We start from the raw sequence: 19,890 nt of genomic DNA on the forward strand, positions 1-19,890 counted from the left end.
AAAGGTTCGAAGAAACATATAATAATATATACCTTTCAAAACAAGGGAAAGGTTCAAATATGCATACGTATGTATACTTGTTTCTACGTACTTATACAATAAATATTAAATACCATTACCAAGAATACCAAGCTATATATTTACCTAGAGCACTGGTGGCTCAGTGGACAGGACATCCGACTTCAAATCGATAAGTCGATACTAAGTGATTTTTCAATTTATCTGCGCATGTACATCACTACTCCTCAAAAGAAAGCATCGTGAGGAAATTGACATGTCGAATCAAAAGTTCGAATGCGTGACATCTGCCCGCACTTGGCCAGCGTGGTGGATTATGATCTCAGTACCCTCATAGGAGGCCCGTGTCCCAGCAGTGGGAACGTGTATTGGTTGATGATAATATTTACCTAATAGGTAAATAAATAAATAAAAATACTTTATTGTACACGCAGATGAAGTTGACTGAAAGACATAAAAAACAGCACAAGAGTAGGCGGTCTTGTCGCTCATGAGCGATTTCTACCAGACAACTATAATAATACCTTGTAGCATAGGGTGAAATCGTGAAAAGCAGCTAGTTTCATATAAAAGCAGAATTAAAACAAATCAAACTGATCAATTCTAGAGCTACAACGAATTGACTTATCGTTCATTCGATTGAACTCAATTTAAAAGCGGCGTAAACTTTTCCAACTTTATTTGTTTTTTAACCTTTTCCGAAGTGGGTTAACAGAATTTATTATCTACCGTTTAAATGCTATGTCGTTTGATTTTATTATTTCCACGTTTATCTATATGTAGTAGAATAGGTGGTTGGTTAGACCTTCGATTTGTAAGGGCTATGAACAGTCTTCCACTGCACGTATCGCGATGAAACTTATATTCGGCATTGCGTTGTTATAATATGAAAAGAGTATATATCCATAACCATTCATAATGTGCATGCAATGATTGAACAGAACACGCTGATTATTACAAAATAAAATAAAATATTCTTTTTTATTAAAATATTCTGTATTTAACAAGATAATATAAGGTATCTACATACATTACACAAAATATAAAGACGCCAAACTTCTAATATTATAGCTTTCGCTGTGTTTCAGGGTTATTTGCCTTCCCGAGATACTCAAGTACTTACAAAAGTTTATTTGAAAATTGTTACACTTTAATTTTAAAATATATAAAATTCAATAACACCTTGCAAACTAATGATCTTATTCATATGATTACGATTTATTATACCAAAGGGGAAACTCAGTCATATTTTTAACGAAAAAGGTAACTGTGTTGGCTAGTAACAACATCCTTCTCATTACATAAGCTTGATATTAACTGGTTATGCAAGACCATCGGAAACTGATCAACGATCGTCATGAGGAGCAATGACGTTAAATTATACCACAATTATCGACTATTAGCTGTTTCTTTACCTTGTTTACGAATATGTACGCTGTAGCATTATAAAACTAGTTTCGTAATAATCTAAATCTATATATTATTATAAACTGCAAGCAAACCTGAATTAAAGGAAAAGAAAGGAAATATCTTAACTAATCATCACTACATAGTATAAACTATAAAACAAAGTCGCTTTCTCTATCTCTATGTCCCTTTGTATGCTTAAATCTTTTAATAACTCAGCCCCCGGAATCACAGACACAATAGAAAATCTATTGCGTCGTGGTCCGATCGGGCCGCTCGGGGCTCAATGAGGCAACGGATTTTGATGCAGTTTTTTTAATAGATAGAGTGATTCAAGAGGAAGGTTTTAGTATATAATTTATTAAGTTTTAGACAAAGCGCGGGCGGTAAGCTAGTATAAAATAAAGAATAGAAAAAATTCGATCACGGGACTCGAACCCGCATCCTTTCGCGCCATTCCGGGGCGGATGCCTGACCAACTCGGCCACTCGTAACCCGCCAGAGCTCTTTAATCTTTTTTTTAATATTCATTACTTTATGGAAATAACTTTTCTAATTATAGAGCGGCTGCATCGCTTTTTATATCTCTATGGTATAGAAAAGCAGAATAACCGTTGTATTAATATTTTTTCACATGACATGCAGTGGGACACAGATAATTACAGTCGTCAAAATAAAAATGTCTAAATAAACAGAAAAACAGTTTTATTTTCTAAAAACCTTGTACATCTAAAACTAAAATCTAAGGAATCTAACAAGTTCAATATTATAGTAAGCATTATAAAACAATAAACTGATAACAAGTCAACCAGCACGAGAAAAACATTTCCACAGATTAGAAAAGGTGTCAAAACAATAATATATTTTGAAATTAAGGCATCATATAGAGGATTTAAATTTACGATATTCAAACATCAAGTTACAAATGGAATTTGCTTATATTCAACATGGCTGTTTACTTATTAAGAAATGGGTTGATTACACTTTAATCGGATTGCGGAATATCACCATATGAGATTTCTTGTCTCTGGTTGATGATTGAGTAATATAACTACACGCTGCGCTCCGCGGTGTTACCCGCATGGTTACTCCTGTTGGTCTGAGCGTGATGATAATTGATACCTAATATATAGCCTATAGCCTTCCTCGATGAATGGGCTCTAAGACCGAAATAATTTTTCAAATCTGACCATTCTGAGATTAGCGCAAACAAACAAACAAAGAAACTTTATAATATAGCTAGCTATAAGCTACTAGTTATTATTCTGTGGTATAGATTAAAAATGTCACATTTGCAAAAGAGCGTGTTTACTTACTTGGCTTAAAAAATTATCATATATTATCCTTAATTGTTTTTTTTTTCAAGAATATAGCTGATAACAATAATAATTCCACATTTCATATAACTATTTCGAATTCGTTCTTTGAAATTAAACTAAAATTCATATTTTCAATTAGCTATATTGTATTGAGAAATAAGGATTCCCTCTTTTGATGATGTGAGTATTTAGGTATTACTATATATTATTGTCTACACATAGAACTTTCCAAGAGCTATTCTTTAGTAAATAATACTTAGTACTTTCGTACCTGTTTAATATTTATTTTATCAAATAGACACATTTTTTTTCAAAATAATTATTATACCGGATTTATATTGTCATATATACATATTATCTCCTCCAATTGTTGTATTAAAAAATGCATAGTTTTCGATCAATTCGAAATTCGAATTGATTCAATTCATTTTTAAAATATCAAAAAATATGACACAAGTTCTTCGTTTAAAAAAATTCGCTCTACCGATAATATGATTTTTTTTCATGAAAATACATTTTACATTTTTTATAATGGCACAGAGTAAATAATAGTAGTATTGTCTATTATGTTACAGATAATAAATATGTATTGTAATTTGTATGTACATGACAATTATTTTATTCTCTGACATATCAATGTATTCCTTACAGAGAAAGATTCAAATCGTTCCTTTTATTCATTAATATTTATTCATTCATACCGCGTTTGTTCTTGTAAACAATGATCTTATTTAGTTATAGGTTCTCAAGGTAAGGGTTAGTGTCCAGTTAAGACTGTATTATTTTACTTGTAATTCTGAGCGAGTTTTTCGGCCATGACAATTTTCACGAAAACTACAACTTTATCCACACTAATATTATAAATGCGAAAGTAACTCTGTCTGTCTGTTACTCAATCACGCCTTAACACTCAACCAATTTGCATGAAATTTGGTAAAGACATATTTAGATACCCGAGAAAGGGCATAGGATAGGTTTTATCCAGGAAATCCCACGGGAACTGGAACTATGCGGGGTTTTCTTTGACTGCGCGGGCGATGCCACGGGTGGAAAGCTAGTAGAAAATAAGTAGTACCTATATTACGTCCAATGATATGAAAAAAATAATTGAATAAATGCTACGTAAGTTTTTAAGGTAACACTACTAACACAGACTAATAATAATATACTACGTGCTACTAGTAAGTGTATTATAATATTATCTGTGGTTAATCTCAAATCTCATCTCTTGTTAATAAAAATAATTATCAATAATTTTTTCAGCAATTTCTTTAAGAAAAAATTTTATTTCTAGTATTTCTGGAAAGAAAGTAGAAATTATTCTTTATTACAAAGCAAACTTATTCTAAAGGGAAAATAAGAAACAAAAGAGCTATGATAAAATGAGATAACAATAAACAAATAATTTTAAGATAAATCTTAACATGCTTTATGCTGTCAGTGGCCGCAAGCCTTAAACCAGACTGAAGTATTTAATATCGTTGTGTGCTGTCGCGTCTAGAGTCGCGACCAACCGTGGTTACTGAACGCATCGAGCGTGAACATCATTTGGCGGGAAATTACGCGCGCATTGACAAAATGATTTTTTTAATTTTCGAATTTTATGAATGAATCGTGGCTGTGGTCTTATTTTTTTCTTTTTGTTACAACAAAAGTCATTGCCTTGTCAATTAAAAAAAAAAATGATTGGAACGTTTTTGAAATACTTAATTTGAAATATTTTTTTTATGTTCAATTTACAGCGAGGATAATTATTGAATTTTTTAGATAGAAAATAATAAAATATCAGACTATCATGGTGGAAAAGACTATTTATAAACGGCTGCCCTTTTCATAGTGACATTTAAAATGAAGTTTTTGTTGTTTTTAATTTTGGCGCGCTACGCTGTGCGATGTGACGATGAAAGGTAAGGTTAGCTTTTTTATTTAGGAATTAAAGATTTATTAATAAAAGATTAAAGATTATTATTAAGAAATTAAATTTTTATTTTATAAGGTAACTTATGTATAGATTTTTTTTAGTACCTAATTATAAAATGCATTAAGATAAGGTAACTAAGTGCTATTACTATTAGCTTATCTAAGTACTTTAAAATATATTGCCCATCTACATTACCCACGTACCTACGTATAAATAAATATAATACAGAAAAATCACTTAATAGTCTGTAGTGTACTAAGTAGTTTTTTAATAGAAAGAATGCGGTTCTCGAGAAAGGTTTTAGTATATAATTTATTAGGTTTTAGACAAAGCGGGCAAAGCCGTGGGCGGAAAGCTAGTTGTATTATATATAAGAGAGATAAATTTATTAAAAAATTTATTGAAATGGTTTTTCAAGGAAACAGAATGAAAACCGTATTTCAAACAAATATAAATATATTATATTCTGAGAAATCTAAAATAATAAAAACAAAGAAACACCTTATCATACTAATAAAATAAAAACAATTGTTATTCCGAATTCCGATTTATGTTAAAAACAAGAATAAATAAATATTTACGTTTACAACGAATGTATTTTATCGGAATGTAAACAATAATGTTTAGTTTTTAATTAATGTTTGTAGAATTGTAGATGAACGAACTTTTAACATATTTAAGAGATTTTTTATTACTGACCTAAGTACATATATAATAAATATTATTTTTATTAAACATACAAAAATATAAACAGGCATATGAAAAAGATTTTTAATGAAGTTAGGTTTTGAAAGAAAATAATCTAAATCTATAAGAACACATAGATAAATATTATAAAAGTAGAATATGAGTTATATTTTTTCGTGTCAAAAGTTACAAAATTACGAAGAAAGAGTAATTAAATAATTATTAAAAAATAACCCGTAAGATAAACATGAATAATGGAATAACGACTTATTTTTTATGCTAAAACAAGCAGTGCCCCGCGATTACACCCGCATTGCTCCATCATCTAAGCCTGATTATATTATAATATACCTACCTAGCCTATTATAGCCTTCCTCGATAAATGGTCTATCTAACACCGAAAGAATTTTTCAAAACCAGTAGGTCCTTTAGATTAGCGCGTTCAAACAAACAAATGAACTCTTCAGCTTTATAATATTAAGTATATTAATAAGTATAGATGGTAATAATCATCTATGACTATAAATAATGAAATCCGCGTAAGTACAATATTTGTGTTGCAAGCACAATATTTAGGTGAGACGTGTAAATATAGTATATAATTCAATGTCAATCGTTTCTCTTCCGTACTTCCTATTATTTATAAATATTACGTATTTAAACGCACATATTTAATAATTTGATTTGTAAATATACGATTTGGTAAAATAAATGTTAGGGTACACTGTGTACAATGAATAGAGTTGACATACGGATTTTTGTAAATTCATGTTACTAATAGAACATTGTCGTTTAAGGTAAAAGTTACATAAAATTTTAATGTAGGATTGTATGTCTGTCAGTTTTCAATAATGTGTCGATTGGCGATTCTTTCGTTATGAGAACGCAAGAAATAATGAAAATATTATGTAAAGAAAAAATTTGCTAGAGCTACATACTTATAGAGTGAAAGTTTTTACTTTTGACACTAATTATTATATCGCGAATCTCGAAAAAGGTGCATCTTATAAATAAAATACTTAAGAATATTATGTCTAAGAAATGTAACAATCTTTATTCTTTAACTACCTACATTCATACATCGATGAATGAGATTATTTTCTTTATGTATTACTGACTTACATTTTGTCAATTTTAAAACCCTTTGTTGATATCTTCAGTTAGGAAGACACACTCAATTTCACGTAGTTTTTTCCTTAAAATAAAATACCAATAAACATACAAATACAGCACATTTATAATAAAAACTTCCGCTTTCTTTTCGGTAACAAAGAAATGTTATATTTAGTTCTTCCAGGCCTGCCAATATTTCGTTAATTACGGTAAGTGCTTTGCCCTGTGACGTCATCGTTTTGTTTTGGTTTATATGGAATAATACTGATCTAAAAATAGTACCTACTTGAGTATATTGAGATGAGTATTAGTATTACGTAATGGAGTTAAGACCGCTTTTTGTTGTGTTTAGCTAGAGCAATTAATTATGGCCATGTGGACAAAACTCAAAATTTCATCTCTCAATTAATATTAGAATTCATTAAATTCAGAATGAAAAAAATAATTTGGAAATAATACTGGATCCTATTAATCTTGCTCTAAGCTATTAATAATCGTGAGATTATCGTAAATCTCTACTAATATTATAAAGCTGAAGAGTTTGTTTGTTTGAACGCGCTAATCAAGAAAATAGTTCTTCTTTCGGTGTTAGATAGCTCATTTATCGAGGAAGTCTATATATATTATGACGCTAAGACCAACAGGAACGGAGCAATGCGGGTGAAACCGCGCGGTACAGCTAGTAGTTAATATAATTCAATATAATATTTATAGACGATATATACCAAACTCTACAATTTACTAGACTTAAAAAACATAATTAGGTTAGTTAAAATTGTTTATCTATTAACATAATGCAATGTTCTACCTCTCAAAATTCCAAGATCTAAACGATGTTACTAAGGTCAGTATTTTTGGCTGTATATTGATAACACTTGATGATCAGCCAAGACATCCGATTTAAAATGGCTTACATAAAACCCTAGGTTATATAAGTAATGTTTAAATTACAATATGGACATTACAATTAAAAACTAGGCCGCATCTCAGCTTACCATCAGGCGAGATCGTGGCCAAGCGCTCCCCTATTGCAGCATTAAAATAAAAACTACTTAGTTAGTAGGTAGTAGTACCAGTAGTTCCCGAGATCAGCTCGTTCAAACAAATCTAGATAAGCCTTTTCTCCACGCCCTAGGTTTCTATTCGAGACTTCACCTGCGTTGTTAAAAACTTATATTATACCTATACTAAAATCTTGAGAACCACGCCTATCCATTGCTTAAAATAGAATAAAAATCGATTCAGTATTTATTGAGTTTATCACATACATACAGACAGACAGACACGGAGGACTTTGTTTAAATTGTGTAATGAAAGTGACTTATATATATAGCACATATTATAATATGTATAGGTAGTGATCTGTGATAGTTATATTGACGCAAGCAAAACCGCAGGTTAAAGCCAGTAAAACATATGTCCGATCTCCTGCTGACCTTTCAAGTACTCTGAACAAATGACTTATGACTCATTCCTTTGTTTTCTTCCGCGTTATCTCGATGGTTATCTCTGCAGCATCATATTGTTTACTAGTGCAGTTTAGTGACCTTTATTGTGGTTACGTAGGTCAGGAAAATGAGTGAGGTTTGTATTAGAATAGCAGCTATGGGCAGTCAAATCTGTAATTAATGTCAGGAGTATGGACGTGCAGAAAATTACATGACATCTGCAAAAAAAAATTTTTTTTTTTTCAAAAAATTAAACCGTCTTCGAATGGTCAGAACGTGGTCAGAACTAGTAAATTAAATGGGACCAACTGGAAGGCATAAGCTTTTAAATAAAAGAAGAATTATCAAAAGCAGTTCACCCAGTCAAAAGTTCTGAGGTAACAAACCCAAAAAACAATTGAAATTTGAACCTCATCTTTTTTAAGCACGGTTGACATTATAAAATACGGTTGAATGAAATATCGCGAAACTTAAGCATTAGGTAAGTATTCAAAAACAAAAAAAATACATTTGCCAAACTGTTCCTAGCCAGCGCTGTGGATTCCTGTAGTAAAGATGAGCTTAAAATGACCCAAATGACGATTTTTATGTCAATAAATTATTTATTTATTTTTTCCAAAACCAGTAACTAGCACAACATTTTTAATAGGCCCAGTTTTCAAGTAGGTAAATTTTATATCGTTAACGATTGTTAAACATACTTATTACCGGTTTAAATAGAACATAGAGGTTTTAGCATGTTGAGATTAGCAAGGGATAAAAACAATAGACCTGACCTTCACAAACCTGCACTGAAACCTTATGCCTTTACTATCATATATACAAAGACATATAATATACATTTACTGAGACAATTAACATCCGTGTATGTAATATGTAGTTAGATATACAGGGCCTTAGTACGTGGGAAGCGAGGTTGTACCGATCGTGCGCAATCTGGGTATATTATAGACCCACAATATTAAAAACTAGCTATGCCCCGCGGTTTTATCCACATTGCTCCGCTCCTGTTGGTCTTAACGTCATGATAATATATTATAGCCTATGCCCTATAGTTTTTCTCGATAAATGGGCTATCTAACACCGACAGAATTTTTCAAATCGGACCAGTAGTTCCTGAGATTAGCCCGTTCAAACAAACAAACTCTTCAGCTTTATAATATTAGTATAGATTAGTTCCTCACTGGTTTTGTCCCGGATAAAAATCAATATGTCTGAAAAATGTAGTTTCCTATTGGTGAACGAATGTAGAAATTGGGTTGTAATCTAGAACTTTCTTTCTCTTCTATATTAAACAACTTTATAAACTTATTACTCTATTTTTTTACTTTGAAGGAATAGACATATAATACATATTATTGAAAATAGATTATTATTTAGAAATGAATATACATTCTCTATTTGAACCTCTATCTGGGTTAAACCGGGTTAATCCAATGTATGCTTACTATAAGTAGTACTATAATCTACGAATACAAACTGCGTAGAGCCATAGTATAAAATGGTAAAGCCGGTAGCCCAATGGGGCTTTAGATATATCTATACTAATATTATAAAGCTGAAAAGTTTGTTTGTTTGAACGCGCTAATCTCAGGAACTACTGGTCCGATTTCAAAAATTATTTCGGTGCTAGATAGCCCATTTATCGAGGAAGGCTATAGGCTCTATTATATCATCACGCTAAGACCAACAGGAGCAGAGCAATGTGGGTGAAACAGCGGGGAACAGCTAGTAAAGAATATATCTGGAGCCAGATAAAACTGGGTTTGATTGCTGGTTAGCGAATAAAGAGGTCACTTGATTCATTCAAATCTCAATGAGTGTAAAAGATAATTTATATTGACGTTAAGGAATTTCTGTATGACTGTATTAATGCTTTTAGCAGTGTAATACAATAGTTATAAATATTTTTCATTTCGCTTTTTGCTCTTGAGTTATTTCGCAATGCAGATTATATTTTATGCGAATGCTGAATTTAAAAGCGGTTCATCCGTTTAGGAGGTAAGACGTTATATTTTGAGAAAGACTGGAGCTTTTAAACTATTATATTGATAGATATAATATTAAATGTTTTACAGTAGGTACTAGTTATAAAAGTTTTTAAGTAGCTCGGTTAATATTTTTATCAATGTTTTGTTTAGGTAAATAAGTAAACAAAACAATATCAACGTAAACAAATACGCATAAAAATCATAAGCTTTCACGCTCAAAATTAAGCTCTAAGTACATAGCGATTGAGTTAAAAATGTACAAAGTATACGCAAATACGTAACAGGTGACTGAACTATACAATGTCAAGGTAATGAGCAATGTATGTAGGCCTAGACACAAATGTTGATAGGGCTGCCAACTTGGAGAAAAATAGGGCTGCTAATAGTAAAAAAATGTTTTTTTTTTTAATAAGTATAGGACAGATAGTATCACAGAACATATAAAACCTCTTTTATATGTTCTGCGGGTAGTATGGATTTCACATGTTTCTCTAATAATTATGTTTCTTATTAGGTTTTTGAATTAAACTAGGACGATGTATTTTTATGTTTATTTCATTTTGTACATGCGTACAAAACCTAGTATCTACTTGTATTGTAAGTGTATTTTTCCCTATGTAGGTATAATAAGTTAGTTTAAATCCTAATCGTAATTTAGAACTGAAAAATGTAGTATTTAATACCTGCACACAATCTATACTAATATTATAGAGCTGAAGTTTGTTTGTTTGTTTGAACGCGCTAATCTCAGGAACTGAGTCTGATTTGAAAAATTCTTTCGGTGTTAGATAGTCCATTTATCGAGGAAGGCTTATAGTCTATAACTCTATATAATTATATCATCTCGCTAGGACCAACAGGAGGGAAACCACGCGGGTGAAACCGCGCGGCGCGGCTAGTAGTACAATAATATCCGTAACACTTATATTATAACTAAGGGCATTTATTCTGAAATAACAAAGCCCCTTCAAACAATAAAGAATTCAAACCTCTCCAATCACGTAACACAACAAAAATGCAGCATAACCAGTACGTTTGACTTGTTCCAGCAATTATTACGTCATCGAGATGCCAGAGGACGTCCCGCGAGACAAAAAGCCCTTCCGAGTCTACTGGAACGTGCCGACAATGCAGTGCAAATCCAAGAAAATACCATTCGACAATCTACATGACAAATACGGAATAATTCAAAATAAAGATGACAGTTTTCTAGGCGAAAAGATCGCCATCTTGTACGATCCGGGGCTCTTTCCCGCGCTTTTTAAGAATGAAAGCAGCGGGAAATTTAAGTTTAGAAATGGCGGCGTGCCGCAAGAGGGAGCCCTCGAACTTCATTTGGATGCGTTCAAGAATGCTGTGTCGCAGAGTATACCTGACCCAGATTTTAACGGTAATTTTTAATCTGCACTTGACATATTTTTCATGTCGAGTGGCGATTTTCTTTTTTCTTTATATATTGGCCTATTTTAAGTCACCTATTCCCTTGTATGGAGTAGATATTTGTCATGTTTAAATGATTAAGTTTAGATTTTGTTGACTAATTCTTTATAGAATCGAACCCAGGATCTCTTGTTCGTAACACCGATATAGCAAAAAAGACTATGAGTATGGCAATTGCACATTTTTATTTCAGAAAAATTTATGTTATTAACATCTAAATGGTTTACTACCCATTAAATAAAACATAATATGAAACTTGTCAACCTATTAACCATTAAAACGCAAGCAAAGCCACATAACTCAGCTAGTATATATCAATCAAAACAACCAAGACAAACAAACACATAGAACAATTATAAAGCGTTAATTGATCGCGTAAACAATTCCTATTACATAACTGACCCATATACCTATATATCTGCTTCCTGTATGTGATAAAAATATAACGGATTTAAATGCTTTGTCATAATTTACGGGTTTAAATCCCGATTTAATTTCATATATTTTTATAGTTTTTAGTTACTTACTTTGTTAAGTTTTCGTAAGTAGGTTTTGATTATTTTTGTACCTAAGTATTTTTGAATTGTGCATACAATAATAATAATTATGATTTTGATTATTTTAAAATTCATCAAACAGAGTTTGTTTGTTTAGTAATTATAATTTTATTTTTATAAAATTGTATATCTTACACCACATATTATTATGTCAATTTTGTGTAAAAAGAACCTTTAATTATTCAGGTATTTTACCGTTATATCGTTACCGTGAAATGATTAACAATAATAAATTAATATTAAATAAATTATAATTTTATGTGAAACCAGCGGTCCACCCGGCTTCGCCTGTGATATATATTTACATTTTCTCTCCATAAGAACCATCCTCGTACTTCAAGGAATATTATAAAAAAATAATAACGAAATCGGTTCAGCTGTTCTCGAGATTTGCGCTTAGCAACATTTGACGATTTTTCTAATATATAAAATTCTCGTGTCACAGTTTTCGTTGCCATACTCCTCCGAAACGGCTGGACCGATTCTCATGAAATTTTCTGTGCATATATCGGGTAAGTCTGAGAATCGGCCAACATCGATTTTTCATATGTACCACGGGCGAAGCTGGGGCGGACCACTAGTATTATATAGAGATTTCCAGAACCAGGGCTAAATAAACGACTACAGACATTCGATACTAAAAAAACAGCCTATAAGCTCACGCATAGAAACTATAAAATGGTCTATAACCATAAATCTGAGACAATTAGAACAGGCGTGCCAAGGTTATAGCTTCGCTTCCTGCAATCATCATTTATTATCATTAGTTATTACATTAGCTTCGCGAATTATTAGTCAATTGAGGTTTTTGTTTACTTTGAGATGAGTGTACCTCAAACTCAAATTCGAACTCAAAGTATATACCAAAGTAAAACTCAATCCCATACTCAAATATATCTTTAAACTAGACTTCCTCTATAAGTTTTTGAATTGAAATTGGTTACCGCTGGCTCGGAAAGTTTCTACAGAGAAGAACTGGCAAGAAATTCTGAAGTTGCTTTTATGAAATCAAATAAACTTTTTAATAGATTAAAGACATCTTGAGCTAGCGCACAAGAGCAACTTTAGTATCCGCAACTATTTTGTCTCTCCCATAAACTCTATTGACTAGTAAGAAAGTGCGCGCACGTAGCGACGCAACTCCCCATAGAGTTGATGGGAGAGACAAAATAGTTGCGGAGACAAAAGTTGTTCTTGCGCGATAGCTCTGAATTAAATTTATCTTGTTTGTTAGTAAAAAAACGTAAATTGGATTGTAATTATTAATGAAATTATCCACATGATAGATTATTATAGCCGTTATTACCACATAGGCACCTTTGTCTTTGCATACCATACTAGATAAGTTTACTAGAGATTAATAATATAATATACGATTAATAAAGAATATGATTTGTAATAATCTAAATAAACTGTTATAATAAGTTGTAATAATACCTATTCAATGAGGCAGGCAAAAAGATACGCTGTTTTGATAAATTCACCGCATCTTCCCGGGTGAACAAAATAAAATCGTTTTAAAAATCAAACTTTATAAATATAAATCATGTTTTTGTTTTAACTCAGCCCCCGGAATCACAGACACAATAGAAAATCTATTGTGTCGTGGCCCGATCGGGCCGCTCGGGCCTCAATGGGTTATGGTAATTGGCATTTGTATGTTGGTTCGCACCATAATGTATGTGAGATATTCCGCGGCGACTAGTTTCCGAGACTTGCAGGATACTTGAATCGCCTGTGCGTATCGTAATGGGAGAATGGCCTAAGAAATATATTAATTAAATAATTATTAGGATTCAAAAACTACACACATAGTTTTATATGTTTTTTTAAGTCAATATATAAACACAAAACATTCATGTTCTTATAAATACCATACCACCAATAACGCCAGAATTTCGACACTTCACAAAATTTTTTTTTGTTCACATAGCGCAATAACAATTATGTTTTACCAATAGAAAAAATTCTGTAAATTTCAGGAGTAGCAATAATAGACTTCGAGTCATGGCGGCCGGTGTTCCGACAAAACTTCGGAGTCCTTGTTCCGTATAAAGATGTATCTTATGAAATCGAGAAAAAAGTGCATTGGTGGTGGCCGAAATCTTGGATTACTGCTGAGGTATACTTTATTTTATTTGTTTTTTAAAAGTGAAACTTCTTCATCGGGGTTGGAAAAAAATTAGTGTAACATTTTTTCGTTACACGTGACATTTTTCCGTTACGCGCCATTTTTTTCTTATCTCTAATTCTCTAACACGCGATTCGACGTATTTCTGTAAAGTTGCATATCATAAATATTTTTTAAATATTAGTTCATAAAGAAGTTTCACTTCTTACGTGTGTACACTAGTACACGCACACATTTTTTTTTATTTCGTATGTTTTTTTTTTACTGACTGGTTGTCTCGGTTGTTAGTGACCCTGCCTTTCAAGCCAGAGGTCGTGGGTTCGATTCCCATCCGGGGCAAATATTTGTATGATGAACATAGATGTTTGCTCTGTGTCTGGGTGTTACGCACTCATCTCAGGAACAATTACTCGTACCAATAGAAAAATTATGTTCCTATTGTATACTTTACTTGTCTAGGAATGTTAATTTATATTATCACTAGCTTTCTGCCCGCGGCTTCGCCCGCGTTTTCAAAGAAAAACCCGCATAGTTCCCGTTCCCGAGGGATTTCCGGGATAAAAACTATCCTATCTCTCAAGTTGGATCGAACTGCACATGGTGTGCGAATTTTATTATAATCGGTTAAGTGGTTTAGGAGTCCATTGAGGACAAACATTGTGACACGAGATTTTTATATATTAAGATTTACTAAAATTCCGGGTATAAATTGAAAAATTCCTTATTGTGTTACAATTATCACCATATAGTTACTCCAATTAACACTAACTGCTAATAATAATCCCACTTATAAACAAATTCCTCAATCTAAAGCGACAATTATAGCCCAATCTTGATAAATATGATTGCAACATGGCGTGCTCAAGCGACCTACATTAACAAATGGGACATGGAATGTGTTACATATTGTATTTTGTAATATACTGTGTTATTAATTGATATAATATTATATCACGAGTGAGGTTCAATTACTTTAAATTGAAGATTAACTACTGCCAAATCTAGGCAGTAGGCGTTAGTAGTAAGGATAGGGACTTACCATCTTCACTATCACTACGTAGCGTAGTATAAAAAAAAATCGATTTCTCTGTCCCTATGTCCCTTTGTATGCTTAAATCTTCAAAACTACGCATCGGATTTCGATGCGGTTTTTTTTAATAGATAGAGTGATTCAAGAGGAAGGTTTTAGTATATAAATTATTAGGTTTTAGAAGCGGGCGAAGCCGCGGGCGGAAAGCTGTAATAATATAAAGCTGATGAGTTTGTTTGTTTGCTTGAACGCGCTATAGGAATCACGGGTCCGATTTGATAAATATTTAATTATTGTAATATATCGGTATCAATTTATCGACGAAGGCATTATCATTATACAAAATAGTTGCGGAGACAAAATTTGCTCTTGTGTGCTATCTCTAACGATTTCTAACAGCTTCCAAAAGAACTCTTGTGTTGAAAAAGATGGCAATTAAAAACAACTTCCAAAATAAATACAATTTAATAAAAATATAATATAGTTTAAACATTCATTTCCAGGCAAAACAGCGTTTCGAAGAAGCAGGCCGTCGTTTCATGCAGAATACTATTTCTACCGCCAAACAACTGAGACCCAAAGCGATTTGGGGCTACTACGGGTTTCCATATTGTTTTAACAAAGCCAGCACTGGGATAGACAGCTGCCCTACTCAAGTGGTCAATGAAAATGATGAGTAAGTTCTTTTTAGTTTAAAAAATTAGTATTAAGTTAAAAAAAACGATAAAAACATTGTACTTAGAGAAAAATAGTTTTTTTTTTTTAATTCGATAAAAATAGGCTGTTTCATAGATTATTCATAGATAACATAGATTCTTAAGCTTAACAGACAGTCGACAGACAAATAGACAGGCATAGATATTTGTTTTGGAGGATTTATACCTATGAAAAATGTTACAATACATAAAAAAAAACATTCCAGGACGGCTCTGGATGGAAAGCACAGCTTTATACCCATCAGTATACAGCTCGCAGAATCTCTCATCATCAGAGCTGGCTGCCCTCATCCAGGGTCGAATGAGGGAAGCTAGCTTAACACTAACTTTCATACTTCTGGGGTTACCTGTGTTTGAATGTTAAAAAGTACCGAGCATACGTGCCAGAAGTGAAACTTCTTTGACGAGACTTAAACATACCAAAATCTTCGCCTTCCTCCATGAAGAATGACGAAGGATTGCAATTTTACTCTCAACGCGCCCAAAGAAGTTTCACTTAAAAAATTATAACAAACACTTGGTTAATTCCAGGACCTACTGGCTCTGGGCGGAAAGCACAGCTCTATACCCGTCGGTATACAGCTCACAGGACCTCTCATCATCAGAGCTGGCTGCCCTCATCCAGGGTCGGATGAAGGAAGCCTCTCGTCTGAAGAGACGAGGGACTCCAATTTTACCATATTTCTGGTATAGGTACCAGGATGGAGGGTTTTTGAGGGAGGTATGTATGGAAAAGAAGAAAGAAGAAAGATTTTTTTGGTTTACATTAAAAATATCTGTTTTTTGAATCTGTAGAGCCAAAAACTAATATTACCTAATTACAATTACTAAAATCTTGTTTCAACCTCTTTTGTTATTTGACTATTGTAAATCAATATTGTTTCATTTCACTTTAACTATAATATTAAATATTAACCTTTAAACTTACAGGTGGATCTATCAATAGCTCTCCAATCTCTATACAAATCAAACGCATCAGGCGTAATAATATGGGGTAGTTCCCACGACGTCAACACTATTGAAAAGTGTAACAAACTAAAACGTTACGTAGAAACCACACTCGGTCCACACATAGCCAAATACACCAAAGACACACACAAAATAAAAGACGAATACATACCAGAACCTACAGACATTTGGGACTTAAAACCTAATATAGATAAAACTAAAAACACAACACAAACACAAACAGATCCAGAATATAATTGGATTCCACCAGAAAATTATACTCATGAAATAATAAAGAATGTAGAACAAGAATTAATGAAAAAAGGCTACGAAGAACTTAATAAAACAAAAGTCAATGAAAGTCTTATTTTTGATATGCTTTCAAATATACGAACGACTGATGAAATTGAGAAAGAAATAGCTAAAAATGATAAGAACAATATCAAAATGGAAGTCATAAGTCAAGTTGTTGATACAACAACTGAATTAGTTAGTACTTTAGATAATTATACAACATCAACAACACAGCAAACAACAGAATCTGTAAAGACAACACAACAAACAACAGAGTCTATAGAAACAACACAATATACAACAGAACCTATAAAATCGACAACAAATTATTCACAAGTACAGTTTAGTACAACAGAAACACTTCAAATTGATTCTACAACGAGTCAAGAATTTAATAACTATGAACAATTTGAGAATGACAAAATTGATGATGAAATATTTGAAAATCACAAAACTAATGATGAACAATTTGAGAATCACAGAATAATTAACAAAGAACAATTTGATAGTGATAAAAAAGATGCTGAGCAATCTGAGATTGACAAAACAGAAAATAAACGATTTGACGATCACAAAATAAATGATGAACAATTTGAAAGTCAGATAGCAAATGATGAACTGTTTGAGAATCACAAACTAAATGATGAACAAATTTATAATCACAAAATAAATGATGAACAATTTGAAAATGACAAAATAAATGATGAATTTTTCGTTCTATCTACAAATATATCACAAATAGATATCACAACTGAAGACAGTATTAGCAGTAAAAAGCCTAGAAGTGTTAATTTAGAAATTAAAACAGAAACTACGACTGAATATTTTGAAGAATTTGTAGATAATTCAACATTTCATCTCCTAACTCCAGATGCGTCAGATGAGGTTGTTATTTATATTTATAATCCGTGATTTTTTGTTAACAATAAAGTTTTTTTGTTTTTGATGCACTAATTTTTTTTTTGCTTGTGTAACAATTGTTTTTTGTTGTTTTTCAACTGATGATATTTTTCTTTGTCTTTTAACGCTTGTTTATTACCTGTTTTATTTTCCGTTATTCTGATGTTTTTTTTTCCTTGCATTGTTTTTTTTAATTTATTTTGTTTTCATAAACAATTAACATTTTAAACGAGGATTGTTCGAACATTTTTGCTTTATGTTTTTTAATATGCATGTTATAGTTATTTTATGTTTGCTTATTGCAGTATTTTTTAAAGTCTTTTCGCTATTAATATATTTCGGAACTATATGTGCGAAGTAATTAATCGTTTCTAATTTCTCAATATACATAAATTTTGCTCTGAGTAATATTATATTGATTTATGTATATACATTTCAGTGCGAAAAGGCTTTTTCTTTATCTTTTTTGTTCGAGAGCTTTTCAAATATAATATGTATTTGTTGATACTTTAGCTTATTACATCTTTACCTGTGTGTGTATGTGATTAACATTTTAATTTTTATTTATGTATAAAATTATTTGTTTTTAATTAATTTTTTATATTATCTAAATACGTATCTTTGTTTTATGTTTTCATTTATCTGAATTATATAAAACTTTATTTAAAACTAGACTAGATGGCGTTGCTTTCAATAGTTATAGAAGCATAAAAAAAATGACTAAATAAATATAAAAAAATTAACAGCTCAATCGATTTGATTTTGATATAAAGTCCTTTTATTTTTAAGCTGAAATAATATTACAGGATATTTTAATATTATGATATTTTATTTTATTGAATACTAGCTTTTTACCCGCGGCATCGCCCGCGCAGTAGAAAGAAAAACCCGTATAGTTCCCGTTCCCGTGGGATTTCCGGGATAAAACCTATATCCTTTCTCGGGTATCAAAATATCTCTATACCAAATTTCATGCAAATTGGTTTAGTAGTTAAGGCGTGATTGAGTAACAGACAGACAGACAGAGTTACTTTTGCATTTATAATATTAGTATGGATTATTTTCGAATTTATTTCTTTTATATAATTATTTATAGGGTTTATTCCTTATTCGTACTTATTTATGCCTTGTCTACATTCCAAAGCTTTACTTTCTGTCGAAGTATACGACGTACTATTTTTATTATTTATATGTATTATTAGTATATATATTATATTCTGTACATATTATAAATGTAATTAACAATGGGAATTTCATTTTATCTGTTTAGGACGGTGACTTCTCAAAAGCGGCGATTTCTTCAAACAACTTCGTTTATACATTTACTATCTGTGTTATATCTATGTATGTTTAACAGTTGATACAAAACAACTGAATCATAAAGTATGCAGTTTTGTGTGTTGTGTAGAAAGAGCTGTTAATGTAGAGATAAAGTAATAAAATATTTTTCGATGTTTTATAAATATGTATACTTAAAAAATACATTTAGAAGTTTCACTTCTGACACGTGTGCTACACACGCTCTTTTTTATCCTATACTTATTATACCTTTATAAAACTGTGACTAACAACTTGACTGTATGTTTTCATGTTTACATAAGTTAATAATTTTAAGTTTTATTTTAAGCAATTCACTAAGTTTATAATGTTTAACTTATCTGTGATATTTAATTAATTATTGTAAATATTAACACAATAATAAGTACAATTTGTGAAATAAACGATATTTGAAACAAGATTGTTTTATTTTTATTGTGTTTCTGTTTTATGAAATCCTATCAAAAAAGGTCAATCGCTTTTTATATAAGGCCTCTACATATTTTGAAATATTATATCTTTTAGTGTGATCGAGATAATTTCAAACCAAATAATTAATACTGTATTTATTAAATTATGACATTTTCTATATTCCATAGTAAGAAAAGCGATTTTCTTGTTCAAATAATATCTGTCTGATTAATATGAAGAGA

At 31.4% G+C, this 19,890-nt stretch overlaps 1 protein-coding gene across 2 annotated transcripts; it reads left to right on the forward strand.

Moving 5' to 3' along the window:
* The first annotated feature begins 4,233 nt into the window (after positions 1-4,233).
* LOC123703306 lies at positions 4,234-19,653 on the forward strand. Of its 2 annotated transcripts, XM_045651259.1 has the most exons (8): positions 4,234-4,651; positions 10,954-11,294; positions 13,884-14,023; positions 15,566-15,738; positions 16,310-16,499; positions 16,709-17,443; positions 17,489-17,905; positions 19,191-19,653. In XM_045651259.1, the coding sequence occupies exons 1-8, from the start codon at positions 4,593-4,595 to the stop codon at positions 19,272-19,274; spliced, it is 2,139 nt and encodes a 712-aa protein (XP_045507215.1). In that variant the 5' UTR covers positions 4,234-4,592; the 3' UTR covers positions 19,275-19,653. The 2 variants fall into 2 exon arrangements, with proteins under 2 accessions (XP_045507215.1, XP_045507214.1); XM_045651258.1 differs by having other exon boundaries at positions 16,709-17,905.
* The last annotated feature ends 237 nt before the right edge of the window (positions 19,654-19,890 follow it).

The sequence above is a fragment of the Colias croceus genome, chromosome 25 (assembly GCF_905220415.1).
Source record: "Colias croceus chromosome 25, ilColCroc2.1".
In the NCBI taxonomy this organism is placed as follows: Eukaryota; Metazoa; Arthropoda; class Insecta; order Lepidoptera; family Pieridae; genus Colias; species Colias croceus.

Bases quoted from the DNA above. Each gene is read 5' to 3' on its own strand.
- LOC123703306 (XM_045651258.1), top strand. From the start codon at position 4,593: ATGAAGTTTTTGTTGTTTTTAATTTTGGCGCGCTACGCTGTGCGATGT. The intron at 4,652-10,953 runs GTAAGGTTAGCT...GACTTGTTCCAG, and splicing joins GTGCGATGTGACGATGAAAG to CAATTATTACGTCATCGAGA. The intron at 14,024-15,565 runs GTATACTTTATT...ATTCATTTCCAG, and splicing joins AATCTTGGATTACTGCTGAG to GCAAAACAGCGTTTCGAAGA.